The 17,142-nt window shown below is 61.5% G+C and overlaps 1 protein-coding gene across 3 annotated transcripts; it reads right to left on the bottom strand.

Moving 5' to 3' along the window:
• Positions 1-2,972: 2,972 nt before the first annotated feature.
• On the bottom strand, positions 2,973-16,174 carry ANO8 (anoctamin 8). 3 transcript variants are annotated; one of them, XM_082071746.1, is made up of 18 exons: positions 15,789-16,173; positions 13,090-13,200; positions 12,840-12,972; positions 12,626-12,764; positions 12,012-12,108; positions 11,617-11,733; positions 11,411-11,538; positions 11,152-11,313; positions 10,790-10,942; positions 10,590-10,716; positions 10,444-10,499; positions 10,287-10,361; positions 9,907-10,050; positions 8,835-9,494; positions 8,554-8,745; positions 8,345-8,476; positions 7,968-8,078; positions 2,973-7,871 (listed from the first exon to the last, which is right to left on the bottom strand). In XM_082071746.1, the coding sequence occupies exons 1-18, from the start codon at positions 15,886-15,888 to the stop codon at positions 7,200-7,202; spliced, it is 3,309 nt and encodes a 1,102-aa protein (XP_081927872.1). In that variant the 5' UTR covers positions 15,889-16,173; the 3' UTR covers positions 2,973-7,199. The 3 variants fall into 3 exon arrangements, with proteins under 3 accessions (XP_081927872.1, XP_081927873.1, XP_081927874.1); XM_082071747.1 differs by having other exon boundaries at positions 15,784-15,805; XM_082071748.1 differs by lacking the exon at positions 9,907-10,050 and having other exon boundaries at positions 15,789-16,174.
• Between the last annotated feature and the right edge of the window lie 968 nt (positions 16,175-17,142).

Raw genomic sequence — 17,142 nt, 5'->3', positions numbered from 1 at the left:
TTCCAGAACATTCCGTGGTGAAGCTTTTCCCATCTATGTACCCATTGACATATTACAAGTCATTAATTCTTCTTTGGATGCCATAAGTGTGGGGCCTCACTTTTTCACAAATGTTCTGAAACTGGCACTGCACTAAAAAATATAATCATGGGTGTCATTTAGGGTTATGTTGATCTTAGCAAATGTGGTGTCGGCTGGATCTCTCAGCTGTATGTTTTTTGGTCTGTTCGGGGACATCCAGGCTCGTTTGGCAGCGCACATTAGCTCGTGCATCGGTGGTCTTGGAGAATTCAAGCGAAAGGTGTGTCGCTTTTGTTGCTCTTAAATTCTAACCTTCTCTTGGTCTCAAACGGACTGATGCGTGCGACTTGTGCGCTGGACTAAAAGGACACTCCTCCGTGGAGCGTTTGATCAACAGCGTCTTAGAGCTGATGGAACAGAGTTGGGGAGGCACATGGATGAGTTTGTGGGCAACCAGATGGAGTTCTCTGTGTCAGCTGCCGGCTCTGAATAATGGTACGTTCTGTTTTCCTGCGATATTGATGTGGCTGGAATGGAGTTGGGACTTGGAGCTGATCACCGTGTGAGCTGCGGTCTCAGATGAAGACCAACCTCTCTCAGACTGTGACAGTTCAGCGCCTGCAGCCCTTCACTGGCTCTTCCAAAAGAGCCGAAGTGGGACCTGTACGTTGTGCGGGTGGATTCTGAGGTTCAGAGACTAAAAGGAAAAGAGCATCGTCACCTGTAGGGGACAGGAAAGGTGTAGCTTAGTAATGATGTCTTGTCTGCTTTACCGTGAGACGCTGACTTCACCCTGTGTTAGTTTAAACCGTTGCATTTCTAGCTGTGGTTTTTCCTTGTTCATAAATCGTAAAACACCGATTCAAGAAATAGCACGAGCATCGTTTATATTTTCTAGGGATCCTGGATAATGTTTTTCTAGGGATCCTGGGTGAGCCTTGTTCCGAGTGGCTGTGGTGGCCGCGAGCTTTGAGGGTTTCTGCTGTCCCTGTGCCCACGGGGGCCGTCACGCTGTCAGGTTTGGGGACAAAGGGAGCCAAACCATTGCTGATGACTGTGTTGCCAGGCAGAACCTTAGGACGAGCAGGGCACAGCTCACGTTGCATTTTTAAACATACGTTAGGCACCGAGTTTCTATGCCGCGAGTGAATTTGACTTAACACCAAGTAGCTTAGAACTTTCTATCTGCCTCAAACAACAACAACAAAATCACCTTTTTGCTGTGGCAGTGACCTCCAAATTGCCGGAGCGTCATTGGAAATGCCAACTGTGTTGGTGAAGATAAAATATCCTTGGGTTTCTGTGTGATTTACTGGAGATGGCAAGAGTTACGCTGTCAACAAGGCTTTTTGTGCAAAGTGCAAGATGTGGAAGTGTCCAGCCTGGTGGGATCACCCAAATCTGAAGAATCCTTTGAAGAATCGCAAGATGCTGAGAAAGGAGCCGCACGTGCAGCTGGTGGCGAAGTGTGACCAATGTGTGTGTCTGGCGGAGCCGCGACGTTTGTGCCGTGCTGTGGAGTTGTAAAACGCTGTGTAATTCCGGGTGGACGTGGCAAGGCTTGGGCTTTGCCGACTTCTCCACCCGACAGAGCCGTGTATGATTAAACAGAGTTGGCAGTTCCTTCCCGTTGTAAACCCCCGTCTTTGTTCCCTCCGTGTCTTTTAGATAAAACCATCTTGTCGGTTGAAATATCTCACCTGGTTTTAGGAGGTAAAGTTGCCTTTTTAAAGTAGTTCTGAAGCGATGGAGGATCGGCTCTTCAAAGGGACGGGACTTTTGCTGTCAAACCATTTGTACTTTTTGGCGTTGGTGACTGTGTACAAGCAGTGTGGATTTTTGGTACCTGCAGTGAGTCTTTCTACATCCCACCAATGTGAAGCGAGTCCCGTCCTTCCTCCTCCTCCTCGCTTTCCACGCTGCTCCTGCCTCCGATTCTCCTCCGGCTGCGCATCCTCTATCCTGTGTAATCCATGGTAAGTGTATTTGAGCGTTGCATGGAAGATCTTTGCCTAACTGTGACTTCCTGGTGCCTTAGTGCATTGAAAACAACGACAGAAACACTTTAAAGAACCAAACCCTGGGTTTTCGCTGAGCGCAGTTTGTATAACACCCAGTTCCTCTGACTTCCAACTCTCTTGTTACAAAGCGACCAAGATTTAGTGACCCTCAGGGGTTTTTTTTGTACATGTCTGCATAGTGGTGTTATTTTTATTGTTTCTGTATACTGAAGGTTTGGGTTTTTAAATGAAAACTTGAGAAACTTGTCAGAGATCAGAATTTTTTCTTTTTTTTTTAGTTGATTAGTGCATCTTTAAAAGTCAAAGCAGCAGGAACATTCTTGATATTGGGGGTGATGAACCCCTTCTGCAGGCCGTCCTGTGTCAACAGCGCTGGAGCTTGTGCAGTTCAATTCGATATACGCTGGGCAAGTTTAGAATATTAACAAGTTAGACACTGCCTTTTTCTAACATAAAGATACACCAGTGCGGGGAAACTCAAGTTCTCTTTAGGTTTATTTTTGATACCGTATGATTGATGCTTTATTTCTTTTCTTTAGGGGAGGAGTAGTAACAAAAAACACTCTCGGAAGACTTAGAGGTGGGAGAATTTTGGAAGGCGAGACCGAATTCGCAGCCGCGGGGACGGGTCGCTGCGTCGGAGCCGCACAATCTGTGTTCTTAGCGTTGCTGGTTGGTTCCTGCAGTTTGCCAGGTTGGTTTATGCTGTCGAAGGGATTTCAGGCAGGTGATGTTGGCGTGTTCAGCTTTAGAGACGTTTCCTTGAGCAGTTTTAAATCAAACCCTGAAAGCACGTTACACCGGGCGGCTGTGGTGTTTAACTCATTCCCGCAGAAGGATTGAAGGTGAGCAGGAGTTTTTAGGTGCGTTTAGGTACATCATGCTGTAAGAGTGTGGGCTTTTGGAATCATTTAGATACTGTAGATGTGATTATTTTAATATTAAAAAACAGCTTTTCTTTGCCTTGGGAAGGTTTGAAGCGCCAGCGGCGTCTGGGCCGCGCGTCCTGTGCTGGGAACAGGTGCTGAACAGCGTTGTGACAAGGGACACTCTGTTTACTGTCACCCCGGTGAACTTGGAGCTGTTGGCGAACAGCTGGGCTGTTGGGGGTTTCACCGCCGGCTCCGTGTGGGAAGGCTGTGAAATTTGGGCAGAATCAGCTGGAAAATGGGTTTCTCTCCCTCCCTGTGCGTGCCTTATGCAGCGGTCGCTTCTCTGCGTCTGGACTGTTTCCTGCGAGGCAAAGTTTGAACGTTACTCTTAAAATTTTCCCTCTTTACTGGGTAGCTCTAACAGGTTTAACTCCAAAGCTTTATTTTTGCTGAGCTCTGGCCTTAAAGTTGAGCACTAAGCAGGAGTCTGAGATTTTTCCTAACGCCGCAGCCCTCAGCTCGTCACCACCTCCCGTTCCCGCCTTGTCTGTGCACCGCGAGCTGCTTTTTTTGCTTTTAATACCTTTTTTAGAGACCTGCATATCTGTAAGAGCAAAAGCAATTTGTTTTCCTGCATTAGTTGTGGCAGCAGAGGAGTTTTGCGACTCACTGATGGTGACCAGAGGGGCTCCCACTCGTCTCTCTCTGCACCAGGCCTTGTCTGTTTTTTGGTGCATAACAGCAAGTGGGAAAATCCTTCTCGTTAAAGCAGCGAGGGTTGTGTGTCCTGGGAGCAGCTAAAGGGTATTTTTGGGATGGGGAGCAGGTTCAGCTCGTCCTGAAACGCAGGCAAGTTGAGTTATATTTTGATATAAAAAGATGTGTGTCATCTGGAGGGTTTAATGTCAGGGAGGAGATGGGACTTGGAGAACCTCATCTTTATTTAACTACCAGGGCATCTTTAGATGTGGAAAAGGCTGAACGTGCCCTGCATGGAACAGCATCTTTGTAACTGGAAGAGGGAATAAAACACCAGCTTTCAAATTCTCTTTTAACACCGAGATTCTGTTTTTAAAGGCAAAACTCCCAGTGTGTCCCCAGATCTGAAGCACTAAAGCTCTCTGCGTGTGGGATTTGTAGAGCCGGGTTGTTCTAGGAATGTTTTCAAAGGCGTTATTGGCAGCCTTGGTGCTTTTTAGGGAGCCGGGGAGGTTTGAGCTGTGGTGCTGGAGTTCCGGGTTTTACCGACACGCGGCAACCGGCAGGAGCTGCCAAAACTCAACCTTATTTCAAACATCTCAAATCAGGACTTTTTATTTTAACACGGGAGGTGGGCGAGTGGCGCCTCGTGCATGGGATGGATGATCATTTGTGCTGCTTTTGCTATAATTCTACTCTTAATTTCCTCATCTTCGGGACCAAACCCAACTTTATTTGGCCGGGAAGGTCCGACTTTGCCTCCCCGGGCCGGCTCGTCCCTGTTTGCTCATCCCAGGTTGTCACTGTTAAATACACACAGGGCTTGGGTTTTTCGGGGTGGTTTTTTTGAGACACACAATATTGGACAATCTAACAGGCCAAATACTTCTCGGCTTTGATGAGCAGGACTGGGGAGCACGGAGGAGCCGGTGGAGAGCAGGACTCGCCGCCTCCTTCCTTAACGAAGCTCTTGGGGATGACTAATTACTGTACAAAATAGCCTGGCCGGGGCTGAGTCACCGCCTTGTCCGTGCTGATTTCCGAACGCATTCATTCCTTATTAATCAGCGCACAATGTGCCGTTAACGAGCTTTATTGGGTTATTTTTAGTTAAACCCGGTGTCCCAGGGTGGAGCTTTAAGCTCCGCTCCCTCCAGCACCCGCCACCCCAGGCTGCTTTTGTGAGTCTCTGTTACTTCCAACCTGGTTTAGCAACTTGAATTTTCTTCTTTTGCCAAAATCTTGTTGCACAGGGCTGGGAGAAGGTGGATTTTTGGTGTTTTCTCCCCAAAAGCTGCATGTTGGCAGGGGGGCTGCCCGCCCCAGGGGCTGTCAATACCCCTCATCCCATGTCATGGCCCTTGGATTTAGTTTTGGTTTTGCATTTATTTTTAAACTATTCCATGTTTGATACTGTGTATAATAAATTTGCAGAATTTAGAGGATTTTAACCTTCTTCGTTCTTCCTCTACCTGACAATCCCTGTGAGAGCTGCGGTTGGTGTCCTTGTGTCCCCAACTTTACCTGGCGTTAGAGGACAATGTCCCCAATTGGTGACAATGTCCCCATGAATTTTACCCCACACCCTCAGGCTTGTTGAAATATATTTTTATTGCATTTCTGCAGGTTTTACAAAAATATGACAAAATAAATTAAAAAGAAATAAATAAACCCCCCTTCATTTCTTTTAATTTCCGAAGAAATAAACCACAGCAAGGGAAAAAAACCAACCAAACAAACCCAAATTAAACAGCTTAAATCTTGGCTCCTTGGTACAGTAACTGCCCCGAGGAGCGAGATCCAAGCCAGGCAGCCGCTTGTAGAAGTAATTTGTATAGAGAAATGGTTAAAAATGCAGCAGGACCCTGTCACTGTCCCCAGGGTTGTCACCCATGGGAGGGAAATGGGACAAAAGCAACTCCCTTGAAGCGCAGGGATGGGGTGAGAGCTGGGGCGGATGTTTGGGGTTCCCTGGTCCCCCGGCCTTGCCGAGGTCTTTTCTCCTTCCACTGTTATCACGCTGCTGCTTCCCCTTGGGGGTCACTGGTGTCACTGGTGTCCCAGCGCCGCCGTGCCCCAGTTTCCCAGCACCGCTGAGCCCTGTGCTCCCTTTTCCCTGAAATCGCCCCAGAAATCTCTCCTGCATCCTCCGCTCGGCGCGGCCCGGGGGGGACAGCAACGCTGGCGCTGTCCCCGGCTGCCACCAGGGTCTTGTCCCCGTTGTGGCGGTGGGGACAGTGGCTTTGGCCTCGGAGAGCATCTCCCTGCCGCATGGAGCAGGCAGTAGGTAAAGCCTTTGTCCTCTCCTGCCCTTATTGCTGTATAAAATGGCTTAAGACAAAAATATATATATATATATATTATATGATGTGTGGAAAGAGACGGGGGTGAAAACAGCTCAACGTTTCCTACAGCACAGGACCAGGGGAGAGAGGGGAGCGCAGACCCCTCCGCCGCCTGGCCCTGGACTGGGCACAGTGATGGGGTGACCACCTCAGTGTCCCCCGGCTCCCAGCTGTCCCCCGAGTGTCCCCCCCTTGCTTCGGGAACGGTGGGTGGCTGGTGGTGCGGGGCAGGGGGCAGCGGGCAGGGCTGGGTGTCCCCAGCACCTTGGGGTGCCACCACTGCCACCTCGCGGTGCCACCGTCCCATCCTGGCGCCTAAAGCGAAGCTGCTGCAGAGCCGGGAGTGGCCACCTCCCCACGCTGCCGAGCGAGGCCGGCGGCTCCTAAAGCTCTAAAACCATCAAACTAGACCCAGTGACGGCCAAACCTTCACCCTGGCAGAAGTGAAGCTGCTCCCACCCCCCCCCCCGCACTCCCCCAGCCCCGGTCCTTCTGCCCAGCCTCTGGGTGCCGGTCCTTATTGTGAAATAATTCCAAGAAATCAGATTTGGAGGGCGGGCGGGCGCGTCCCGGCTCGTGTTGCGGTCGCCCAGCCCGGGCACCTCTGGCCTCGAGCTGCTGGGTGAAGAAGGGGAGCGAGTCGTTTGCGTTGGGTTTTGTTTCAGGTTTTAGTGCAAGAAATGCTGCCCGTGCGCGGGGGGCCGGGTGGCCGCCGCTCACCCCCCTCCCTCCCGGGCTTCGGGCAGGACGATGTCCCCGTGCTGGGACAATCCACGGGGAGCGGGACGGAGCAGGGCACGGCCCCAGTGCCGCTGTGGCGACGGCTGGAGCTTATGGGTGAATCGGGCTCCTCTCGCTGCCGTGAGTGCCGCTGTCTCGTCCCTCCGCGACCGCAGACGTGGTGGATCCTGGTGGCTCCGGCATCCCCGAGCTCCTTGGGCTGGACCGCGGCATCTCCCCACCATGAAGCCGGTGGCCGGGATATCTCACTGTCGGGATGCTCCGTCCGACACCCCCGGTGCTGCTCCCTTCCCTGCCGTGTCCCCGGTGCAGGATGCCGGGCTGTGGTCAGCGGAGCGGCTGGAGGGACACGAGGGGACGCGGCAAAGGTGGGGCCGGTGCAGAGCGAGGGGCGGCGCTGGCACCCGGCACAGCAGCCCTGAGCTCCCTGCGGCGGGGGGACAGCGAGGGGAGGCGAGAGGGTGACGATGGTGGCGGCTGCCTGACCCAAAAGCGTCCGGTTAGAGTTTGTAGCCCCCGCTCTCCTCCTCTGCCTGGCTCTCCGGCTCCTCTCGGCCCCCCTCCTCTGGCGCCCCGTTGAGATGGGACTTGCTGGGGACCGGCCGCTCGCCCGTGTCCGCCGAGGGGCCAGCTCGGGGCTGGGGGGAGGCGGTAGCCGCCGTCCCGTTACCCCCGGCCCCTTCGGACTTGCCGAAGTTGAAGAGCTTGCCAGGGTTGAATGGCTTGGTGGGCGACTGGACCTTCTCGGTCCCCGTGTCCCGCTTCGTCTCTGGGGATTTCAGGAACTTGAAGCTGAGGAAGCCGGGGAGTTTGTTCTCGCTGCCGGTGGGGGACTGGGGAGACCTGGCAGTGGTTGTGCTGCCGGCCCCCCCGGAGAGGAACTTGCCCTGCAAAGGGATGATCTGCTTCAGCTTCATCACGTTGTTGGTGGCCAGGAGGGAGCTGGGACGCTTGGGCTTGTCGGTGCCATGCGAGGCGGCCCCGGAGCTTTTCCCTTTGCTCTGGCTCTTCTCCTGAGCCGGGTCCTGCCCGGCGGCCTCGGCTTTGGCCTCGTCGCGGTTGGACTCGCGTTCCTTGCGGGCCTGGTACTCGGCGTGCCGCTGCCGCTCCTCTTCCTCACGCTTGCGCCGCTGCTGCTGCTGGAAGTGATGCTGCGCCTGCCGCTCGTGCTTCTGTCAACGGGGAGGCGCATCAGCCCGGGGACACCTCGGGGACACCTCGGGGACGCGGTGGGGGCCCAAGGCGGGTCCTGTCCCGGCATCACGTACCTTGAAGGCCTCGCGGCGCTGGTACTCCAGCTTGGCCATCTCCTCGGCCACCCAGGCGGGGATGTCGGGGATGGCCACCTCGATGACGTACTTCAGGAGCAGGGCGAAGTGCTGCGGGGGGACACGCGGGTCTGGGTGAGCGTCCCCGCGGGTACGGGGATCGCATCCCAAAACACACCCTGCAAGGGATGGGGATCAGGAAGACCCTACAATAACACCTTGCGGGGATTCTGGGCCCTGATGCTTTGTCTGGGGGTGCAGCGGAGGATTTAGACACCCCATCCCTGGTGGGGAAATCTGGGGGAGCCCTTGGCTGTCTGAGCCGTGACAACATAGGAGACCCTACAATAACAATCAGCGGGCGGCAGCCCCGTTACCTCCAGCACCACGACGGAGATGATGGCTCCCTCGGGGCTGAGCCAGGGGAAGAGCCGCTGCAGCTGCCCGCACTGGGCGATCAGGTAGCAGTTGACCACGATGGCCAAGACTCCCATGGCCTCCATCACCTTCTGCAAGAGCGACAGCACTGGGGATGAGCCCAAAGCCAACCGGGACCCCCCCTGGCCCCCCGGCACCCCCAGCCCACCTGCCACTGCCCGATGCTCTCGACGCGCTGCCCGAAGGGACGCTGCAGCCCCGTGCACAGCTTGAAGGCGTCGCTGCGGATCTCGATGATGTTGTTCACCAGGGCGCACATGGCGGCCAAGGGGAAGGCAGAGGAGAAGAGCACCACGTAGCCGAACTGGATGAACATCTCCTGGTAGTCCTGGAAGGTGTCCTGGCGAGGAAGAGGAGGAGGAAGAAGAGGATGCTGTGATGGGGCTGGGGGAGCTGTACGCTGCACCCCGCTGTCCCCACGTCCCTCACCTCGTATTTCTTCATGCAGCTCTCCACCTCCGCCTGCGTCAGGTGCGTGGAGTAGTCCTCCTCCGGCGGGTCGATCCACGACGCCCGGTTGCGCCTCCGCCCTTCCTCCTCACCCTCCTCCTCCTCCCGCCTCCTCCGGCCGGCCCGCGGGATCACCGCCGGCTCCGCCGCCTTCGCCGGGCTCCCGGGGGGACCTTCGGCCTCCTCCTCGTCCTCACACAGCTCGAAGACGGACGCGGGGTCCATGCCCTTCTCCACCATGGTGGGGCTGCCCTCCTCCAGGAAGGTGTCGTCCTCGGGGCCGCCGGGCTCGCCGCCGCGCCGCTCCGCCTTCTCGCTGAAGCTCACCTTCTTCAGCTTCAGCCCGCAGTCCAGGGCGCTCTCCTCCTCCGAGTCCGACCCGTGCCGCCCTTCCTCCTCCTCCTCCTCCTCCTCCGGCACCCCGCAGCCTCCGTTCAGACACTTCTTCTCGCCCTGTGTCCCCTCGGGGGGGCCGGGGGGGCGGCAGCGGGGGGCGAGCAGGCGCAGGACGGCGTGGGCGAGCTGGCGGAGGCTGCGGAGGTTGATGTCCCCGCGGCGCAGGCGCCGGTACAGGTGGGGCTGTGACACCTCCCGGATGTTCTGCAGGAACTGGCGGGTGATGAGCAGCGTGGCCAACATCTGCGTGGGGACACGGGGTGAGTGATGTCACCCAGGGAGGGGGTGGCAGCACCGGGGTGTGTGTCCCTGCATCCCCATCCCTGGTCCCTGCTCCTCCCCGTGGACACCCAAGCCTGGTGTGACCCCCCATGGATGACAGCTGTCACCCAGGGAGAAGGTGACAGCAGCCAGGCGTGTGTGTGTGTCCCTGCATCCCCATCCCTGCTCCTCCCTGTGGACACCCAAGCCTGGTGTCCCCTGCTCCTGTGACCCCCCCATGAGTGACAGCTGATGGGATGGTGCTGGGGCCACACATGCCACCACCAGCCAGAGCAAAGCCAGGGCTGGGGACACCCGTGTCCCTCCAGGGGACACTTGGGGGTCCCAGGGTGGGTGTGGGAGGATGCCCGGCCCCCCCGCCCCCTGCTCCTACTTTGGATACTCCCAGTCTCCAGCAAAAGCCCAGGAGGCACTTAAGGAAGATGAGAGAGAGGTGGAGGTGGAGGAGGATGAAGGGGAGAAGAGCCTCTTTGAGCTGACGCACGAGGCTTTGGGAGAGAGAGAAGATGAGCAGGAGCTGTGGAAGGGACAGAAGAACAGACAGACAGACAGACAGAGAGACACCATGAGCCGCAGCTGGGGACCCAACGCAGCCAGGGACCACGGCGGGGGGGACACGCGGGGACACCGGCCCCCCCGGGAAGGCACGGTGGGGGGGGACAGCGGCAGGGTGGGTTGGGGACATCCGTCTGTCCGTCTGGGCGATGCCGGAGGGGGCGCAGAGCGGCTCCTCCGCCCGGCACAGCCCCTCACCTCCTTCAGACGCTCCATGTCTTTGAGGTAGAAACCGATGTAGAAAAGACTCAGGTATGAATTTACAAACTGAAACTGCGGGGGGAGGAGGGAGGGAGGGGGGGTGAGTGCTGAGACACCCCCGGTCCCCTCCGTGTCCCCCCCGGCCCCCTCTCACCAGGACCATTTTGATGATGAGGTGTTTCTCGTAGGCACTCTGCAGGCGATAATTCTCTGCAAAGAGGAGGAGGGCGGTTTGGCGGGGGGGGTCCCGGCACCCAAACCCTGCCGCAGCACCCTGGGCACCCCCCCGCCCCCACGCACCCATGTCGTTCAGCCAGTAGGCGATCTTCTTGTAAACCTCGTCGCAGGCGGTGACGATGACGGCCAGGATGATTTTGGGGAGGAAGCGGAGGATGCGCGGCAGCTCCCGGATGCTCAGCACGAACTCCTGCGGGGACAGGGAGGGGGTCGGTGCTGGGGGGGGCGGCAGTTTGGCACGGGGAGGGGGGCTGAGGTCCCACCTGGAGCTGGAAGCAGCCCAGCATGAGGAGGAAGACGCAGGAGAGGCAGGCGAGGCAGACGGGCAGGCTGACCAGGCACTGGAACAGCAAGCGCTTCCACGGCGGGTAATAAAACTCCTCGGCGCTGGTCACGGGGCTGATCCGCTTAACGCCCTAATTATGGGGGGGGAAGACAGCAGCGTGTGACCCTCCCCACGGCGGGGACACCCGCGGGGTCCCTGTGTCACCCCAGTGCTGCTGGGACCCAGCGCAGCCCCCTGCGGTGTCATGAATGCGCCGGTTCTCTGCACAGAGCCCGGGGCACTCGTCGCGGGGGGCTCAGCTGGACCCCCCCAGGGCATGGAGAACCCCCAGGGGCTCACCCTGAACTGGGGCCGGGGCTCCTCGATGGACTCGGGGGGGGTGTCCAGCGTCCCCCACTTGTAGGCGAACTCAGCCCCGCGGCGCTTCCATTCCTCGAGGAAGAGGGTGGACCAGATGACGTTGAAGATGGCGAAGACCACGCAGCAAATGTCCTGGCTGGTCTGGGGGACAGAGGGCAGGGGGTCAGTCCCTTCCTGTCCCTGATGTCACCCTCCCCACGGCCCAACCCCACAGGGACTGACCCCATTTCCCTCTCACCTGGTCGCTCTCGGTGATGGTGTAGAGGATGGAGCCGAAGACAGCGGGGTACACCATGGCCGAGGTGTAGAACCCCAACCAGGCGAAGTACATGGCGATTTTCACCCCGAAATAGTCGCAGATCTCATCTGTGGGAGCCAAGTGGGGCATGAGCGGGACCGGGACCCCCAAAGCCCTCCCCTGGCCACCCCCCTCCAGCATCTCACCGAGCGGCTGCGCCTCGCACACCGCCTGCACCCAGGACTTCATCAGCCGCTTGAGGATCCTCTGCTCGTGCAGCGGGAACACCTGCTGGATGACGCCGCGGGCAGCCAGCTCGGGGACTGCGCCGCGGGGCACGGCCTGAGGGACGGCCCGGGGCGCTGCCACCCCCGCGGGGCCGCGGTGACGCGTGGGACGGGGAAATGGGGAGGATGGGGTTGGGGTGGCCGTGGCACGTCTACTGCGCGGCCACCACCCCAAGCACCACGCACCATGGGGATGGGGACATGGGGTGAGAGGGGACACTTGCTGGGCTTGTGTCTTGCAGGGCCGCCGCGGCACGGCGTGGGGCCGGGGTGGTGGTGCCGTGCCGCGCTGTGCCGCGCTGTGCCGCACTCACTGATGGGCTGTCCCTCGAGGAAGTGGATGTTGTGCAGCGACTCGCCCTGCTTGGCGCGCAGGTTCTCCAGCCAGTACCGGATGATGTTTTGCCGTTCCTGCCGCGCCGCAGCAGGGTTGAGCCCAGGGTGCCCGTCCCGCTGCCCAGCCACCGGTCCCTCTCCTGCCACACCCGTGTCACCAGCCCCTGTCCCCTCCCCAGACCCATTTTGTCCCCAGCTTGGGAGGTGGCTGGATTGGCTCAGAGCTGGGCTGGGGCTCCTTGATCCCCTTCTCCACATGGGGAGGGGGAGAGGACCTGCCTTCCCTCCCCATGTCCCTACATCCCCACCTCCCTTCATCCCCACATCCCTGTATCCTGCATCCCCACATCCCTGCATCTCCACATCCCTGTATCCCACATCCCAGCATCCCTGCATCCCCACATCCCTTCATTCCCACATCCTTACATCCCTGTATCATCCCCACATCCCTGTATCCCACATCCCAGCATCCCTGCATCCCTACATCCCCGCATCCCCACATCCCTGCATCCCCACATCCCCGCATCCCTGTATCCCGCAATCCCACATCCCCGCATCCCTGCCCCATGTCCCTCATCCCTCCGCATCCCACCTGAGACGTGAAGAAGTAAAGCTCGTTCTCGATGTTCTCGTAGATGTAATCCTCCTCGCAGGAGAAGCTCCTCATGCCGCCGCCGAATTCCGCCTTCACCGGCTTCCGCAGCCCGATCTCGTCCGCCCCGCGCAGCAAACTGCTGGGAGAGGGGCCATGGCTGGGGACCCGGCGAGCGCCACGGCGGGGGCTGGGGACGCGGCGGTGACCTTACCTCTCGTAGGTGGCGGTGACAAAGAAGGCGTAGACGCGGGTGTGCTTGTGGTGCCGAACCTGGACGATGAGCTCGGGGATGCCGAGGCGGATGTGGTTCAGGAGCCAGAGCAGCGTGTGGTCATCGGTGGAGTCTGGAGGGTGACGGTCAGTGTGTCCCTGTCCCCCAGCACAGCCCATTCCAGTCCCCATCCCTCCCCATGTGCCACATGCCGGTGTGGCAGCCCCCGGCACCCCGAGCATCTCCGTACCCGGGAAGGTCATGAGCACGTCGCAGTTCTCTGTGGGCACCGTCTTCATCCAGGCCTTGTGGGACATGATGTAGCGCCCGGCCTGGAGCAGCCGCTTCCCGAAGAGCTTATCTGCGCGGGGATGGAGGGACGGGGGGTGAGCGGCCACGGGACCCCCACGGGGCACCTCCCACCCGCAGCACCGGCAACTGGACCCCGAAGTACCAACGACTCCGCTGCTGGCACATGGGGTGGGTGCAGGGACCCCGGCACGTCCCCGGTGGTGGCCGCCCCCAGCAGTGGCCATGGCAGCAGGTCATGGCCCCGCTGGCAGTGACGCTGGTTCCAGCTCAGGTTTCTCCTCCGGCAGCTCAGGGTGCCCAAAAAGGCCCCAACAGCTGCTGGGGAGGAGCCGGCAGCACATCCTGGCACCCCTGGGGTGCCGGTGGCTGCGGGATGACCCCCTGTCCCCCCCCAGCCCCCTGCTCACCTGTGCCCGCAGCCCCTCGGTGGGGCCGGGATCCGGCGGGGCTGCGGCTCCGGGAGCAGGGAAACCGCAGGAAAAATGGGGAGAGCGAAAAAGCAGCCGGTCTCCATGGAAACCCAGGGAGGCCCCGCGCCGCCGCGGCAACGTGGGATGGGGACGGTCCCCAGGGTCTCCTCGTCCCCCCCTGACTGGGTCCCGCACAGGGATATGGTCCCTGTCCTGCTTCAGGGTGCCCACGCTGTGGGGACATCCCGTCCTTGTTGTGCCTCTTGGGGCAGACGGGGACCCGGTGCATCCCAAAACGCTGCCCGGAGCAGGTAGGGAGGGCAGGATGAGGGTCCCCAACAGTGCTCAGGGTGAGTCCCCCCGTGGGACCCCGTTTTTCCCTGCCCCACACCACAGTGTGCCCAGACACCTCCCTGCCTCAGTTTCCCCTCCTAATGGGTGGCAGAGCCGGGATGGGGTGAGAGAACCAGTGCCCAGGGGACGTCACGGCCTCTCCGGCTGCCCCAGGGCTGGGAAGGTCCCGGGGCTCCGGAAACGCTGCTCACACCGGGACCCGAAAAACAGGAAACACCAAACCTGCTCCGGCAGCTCATCCCGGGGCTGCACCCGGCTCCGCGCACCCCAAACCCCCCGGGCTGGGGGAGCAGAGCCAGCCCCCGCCAACCAGGCTGAGACCCGACAAACTCATTGCCCGAGCCGCCATCGGGAAGGGGCCGCGGCGCCGCGCTCTGAAAGGCTGCCCTGTGCTGGCACCGTGGGCGACAGCCGGGGACAACGCCGGGACAGCGCTGGGCTGCCAGCCAACCGCCCCCAGAGCGGGCCCGATCCTGCACCCCAGGGCCCTGCGCTGCCGGGGTGGCTGCGGGGTGCTGGTGGCTCGGGGACAGCTCGCTGGTGCCGGCACGGTGAGCTCAGCCACCTTGAATTATTGATGCCCCGCGGAGAGCGGTGTCGCCCAGCCGGCGGTGGGGCAGGGGCCGCGCCGGGCAGCGGCGGCTGTGACCCTTGCACACGCGTGTGCACCGGTGTGCGAACCAGAGCGGCACCCACCCCGAGGCCTCGGCTCTGGGTGCAGGAGGGTTTTTGCTGCCCAAGGTCAAGGGAAAAGATGTTGGCGAGATGCAGAGGGGTCCCCAGTGCCACCCCTGCCACCCCACCCTGGCCGGCCATGGGGTGCTGGACCCTCCCGTCACTCCACTCCGGCCATGGGGTCCTTGGCACCCTGTCACCAGTGAGAGCAGCCCCCAGCTCCCTCCCAGCACCCGCAGCCGTCACCAGCCCACCCGAGGCTCCACCGGCAAAGCGGGGGGATGCAGACCCTCCGCATCCCAGCCCTGCGTCCCCCCCTTCCCCGCTTGTCCCCACGGCCACCGGCTCCCCCGGCACGCGGGGGCCGTGCTGCTCACCTTGGCTCTCCGGGATAAGGTCACCGGAGCCGCAGCGTGCCGCGGGCAGGGACACTGCTGCCCCGCCGCCGCGCGGAGCCCGTGGCCACCGGGGGGGGCATTTTGGGGAGCAGTGATGTTGCCCGCCACGGGCGGCCACGTCCCGGGGGAGGGCACAAAGTGGGTCACCCTCCCACAGGCGGGAGTCCCGCTCGGCTGCACGGCGGCCAGCAGGCCCTGTCTGTGCCGCCTTGTCCTGGGGACCCCAACCCGGCCATGGGGACATCACCTGTTCCCGGGGACATGCAAGCAGGGGACCCCAACCCCTGCTTGCGGACCCCAACCCAAAGCTCCTGTACTGCACCCACTGCCCAGCCCCAGGGCATCCTCCCTCATCCAGGACCAGGTCTGGGCAGGACATGGGCCTGTCCCGGGGGGGCAAACGGACCTTCCCGGGGTGGTTTATGTCCCGGAGGTAGCATGGGGGGTGCGTGGACCTGATGCTGAGGTCACCGTTACATTCTCAGGGACACAGATCTGTGCGTGGACTCCATGCCAGGGGGGGCACGGGCCAGTCCCGGCGGGGGGAACACACATCGCGGATCCCCGGAGAAACACAGACCCCCGTGGGGTGCAAGGGCAGGACCCCCGGAGGACACGGACCGCTCCGGAGCGGGGCTCAAAGCTCCACCGGGGGCACGGACCCCCCCGCCCCGTCCCCGGGAGCCGCATCCCCGCCGACATCCGCATCGAGCCGCAGGGAGCGGCCCCCCCGCAGCCGCCGCCCGCAGCCCCGACCCGACCCCGGCGGCGGGGGCCGCTCCCGCCCGGTGCCACCTTACCCAGGACGCCGGTCGGGGCCACCGGTTCCCCCCGTTCGTCGCCCAGCGGGGCCCGCCGGGGCCGGTCGCCGTCCTGCGCTGCCGCCGGCGGCTCGGGCATGGTGCGGGGCTCCGCGGCGGCTCGGCGGGGACCGGTGCATGGGGCCGCCGCGGCTCCGGGCTCCGGGCTCGGGGCCGGGGCCGCCGGTGCCTCCCGAGCCGCCGCCGCCGGGCGGGAGGAGGGACAAAGGCGGCGGAGCGAAGCGCCGCGCTCCCGGCCCCTTTAATTGTCTGGTTGGTCGCCGTCTCCCCAGCGCCGGTCGCACCGGCCACGCGTGTCCGGCCGCGCCCCGTGGGGTGGTTCTGCGAGGAGCGGGGCGGCGGCTCCCCAGACCCCGCCCGGGGGGGCACGGAGCATCCCGGATGCAGCATCCCCCCGCCCCTCCGGGGCTGCCCCCTGTGTCACCCCCCGCCCACCCCCGGGGATGCCCTGTCCCCCCCCGTGTCCCCCGCGTCCCCTCCGTGTCCCCCCCGCGCCCCCCCGCCCCGGCCGGGTGCCCAGCCCCGCGGATCAGGCTGTTCCCGGGGCGGGGGGGGAACGGGCCGGTAACCCGATCGGGCTGCACGTTGCCTCTCTGACCTTTCGGGAGCCCTCCCCGGCCCCCCCCACCCCACAGCCCCACAGCCCGGCCCCGCTCAGTCGGGGGGACCCTCACCCAGCCCCTCAGCAGGGCTGGAAGGTCCTGGGGCCCAGCACAGCCCGGCCAGGGCACCCTGTGAGCCCCCCCGGCACTGTGGGTATTGGGGGGTTGGGGGCACCCCTGTGCCAGGTCCTGCTCACCGCCCCCCAGTTCTGCGCACGCCCGCGGCTATTTTGGGGCAGGGGCTGGGTGCCAGCACTGATGAACGGTGCCACAAGGAGCTGTCCCCTCCTTTGGCATCTCTGCTTCGGCAGCTGGAGTGGGGGGGGACAGGCTGGCACGTCTCCCAGGCCAGGCCTGGCCGCTGTCCCCGTCTTGGCCAGGCACGGGGTGGCCCCCCCTGCCCAGAGGGTCCGGTGGAGCCTGAACCCCCACTAGACCCTCCTGGGACCCCCATGGGCCGGGTCCAGCTGCCTGGCATGGAGGGGATGGCTGGGGGGGCGACGGGGAGTAGAACTAAAAGCTTCTGCAGCCCTGGGTCGGGAGGGGATCTGGGCTATTCTGGTCACCCAGGCTCTGCCCCAGGGGCCGTGCAGGGCTGCGATGTGGGGTACGGGCACCCGAGGACCCCAAGATCCTCAGGGGAAACTCCCTCCAGCCCCAGAGGTGATGCTCTCTGCTGCGGCTTCTCCTCTGGGTTTTTGTCCCTCATTCCTGGTCCACAGAGCAAGGGG

Source organism: Streptopelia decaocto (assembly GCF_964273445.1).
Source record: "Streptopelia decaocto genome assembly, chromosome: 24".
Taxonomy (NCBI): domain Eukaryota; kingdom Metazoa; phylum Chordata; class Aves; order Columbiformes; family Columbidae; genus Streptopelia; species Streptopelia decaocto.
This window is presented reverse-complemented; position numbering and strand designations above follow the sequence as displayed.

What these genes read in the sequence shown, in the direction of transcription:
- ANO8 (XM_082071746.1), bottom strand. Translation starts at nt 15,888, where the DNA reads ATGCCCGAGCCGCCGGCGGCAGCGCAGGACGGCGACCGGCCCCGGCGG. An exon ending in TTTACTTCTTCACGTCTCAG is followed by an intron (nt 12,109 to 12,625) that starts GTGGGATGCGGA and finishes GCGGCGCGGCAG; the next exon opens with GAACGGCAAAACATCATCCG. An exon ending in CCTCGAGGGACAGCCCATCA is followed by an intron (nt 11,734 to 12,011) that starts GTGAGTGCGGCA and finishes CCCGCGGCGCAG; the next exon opens with TCCCCGAGCTGGCTGCCCGC.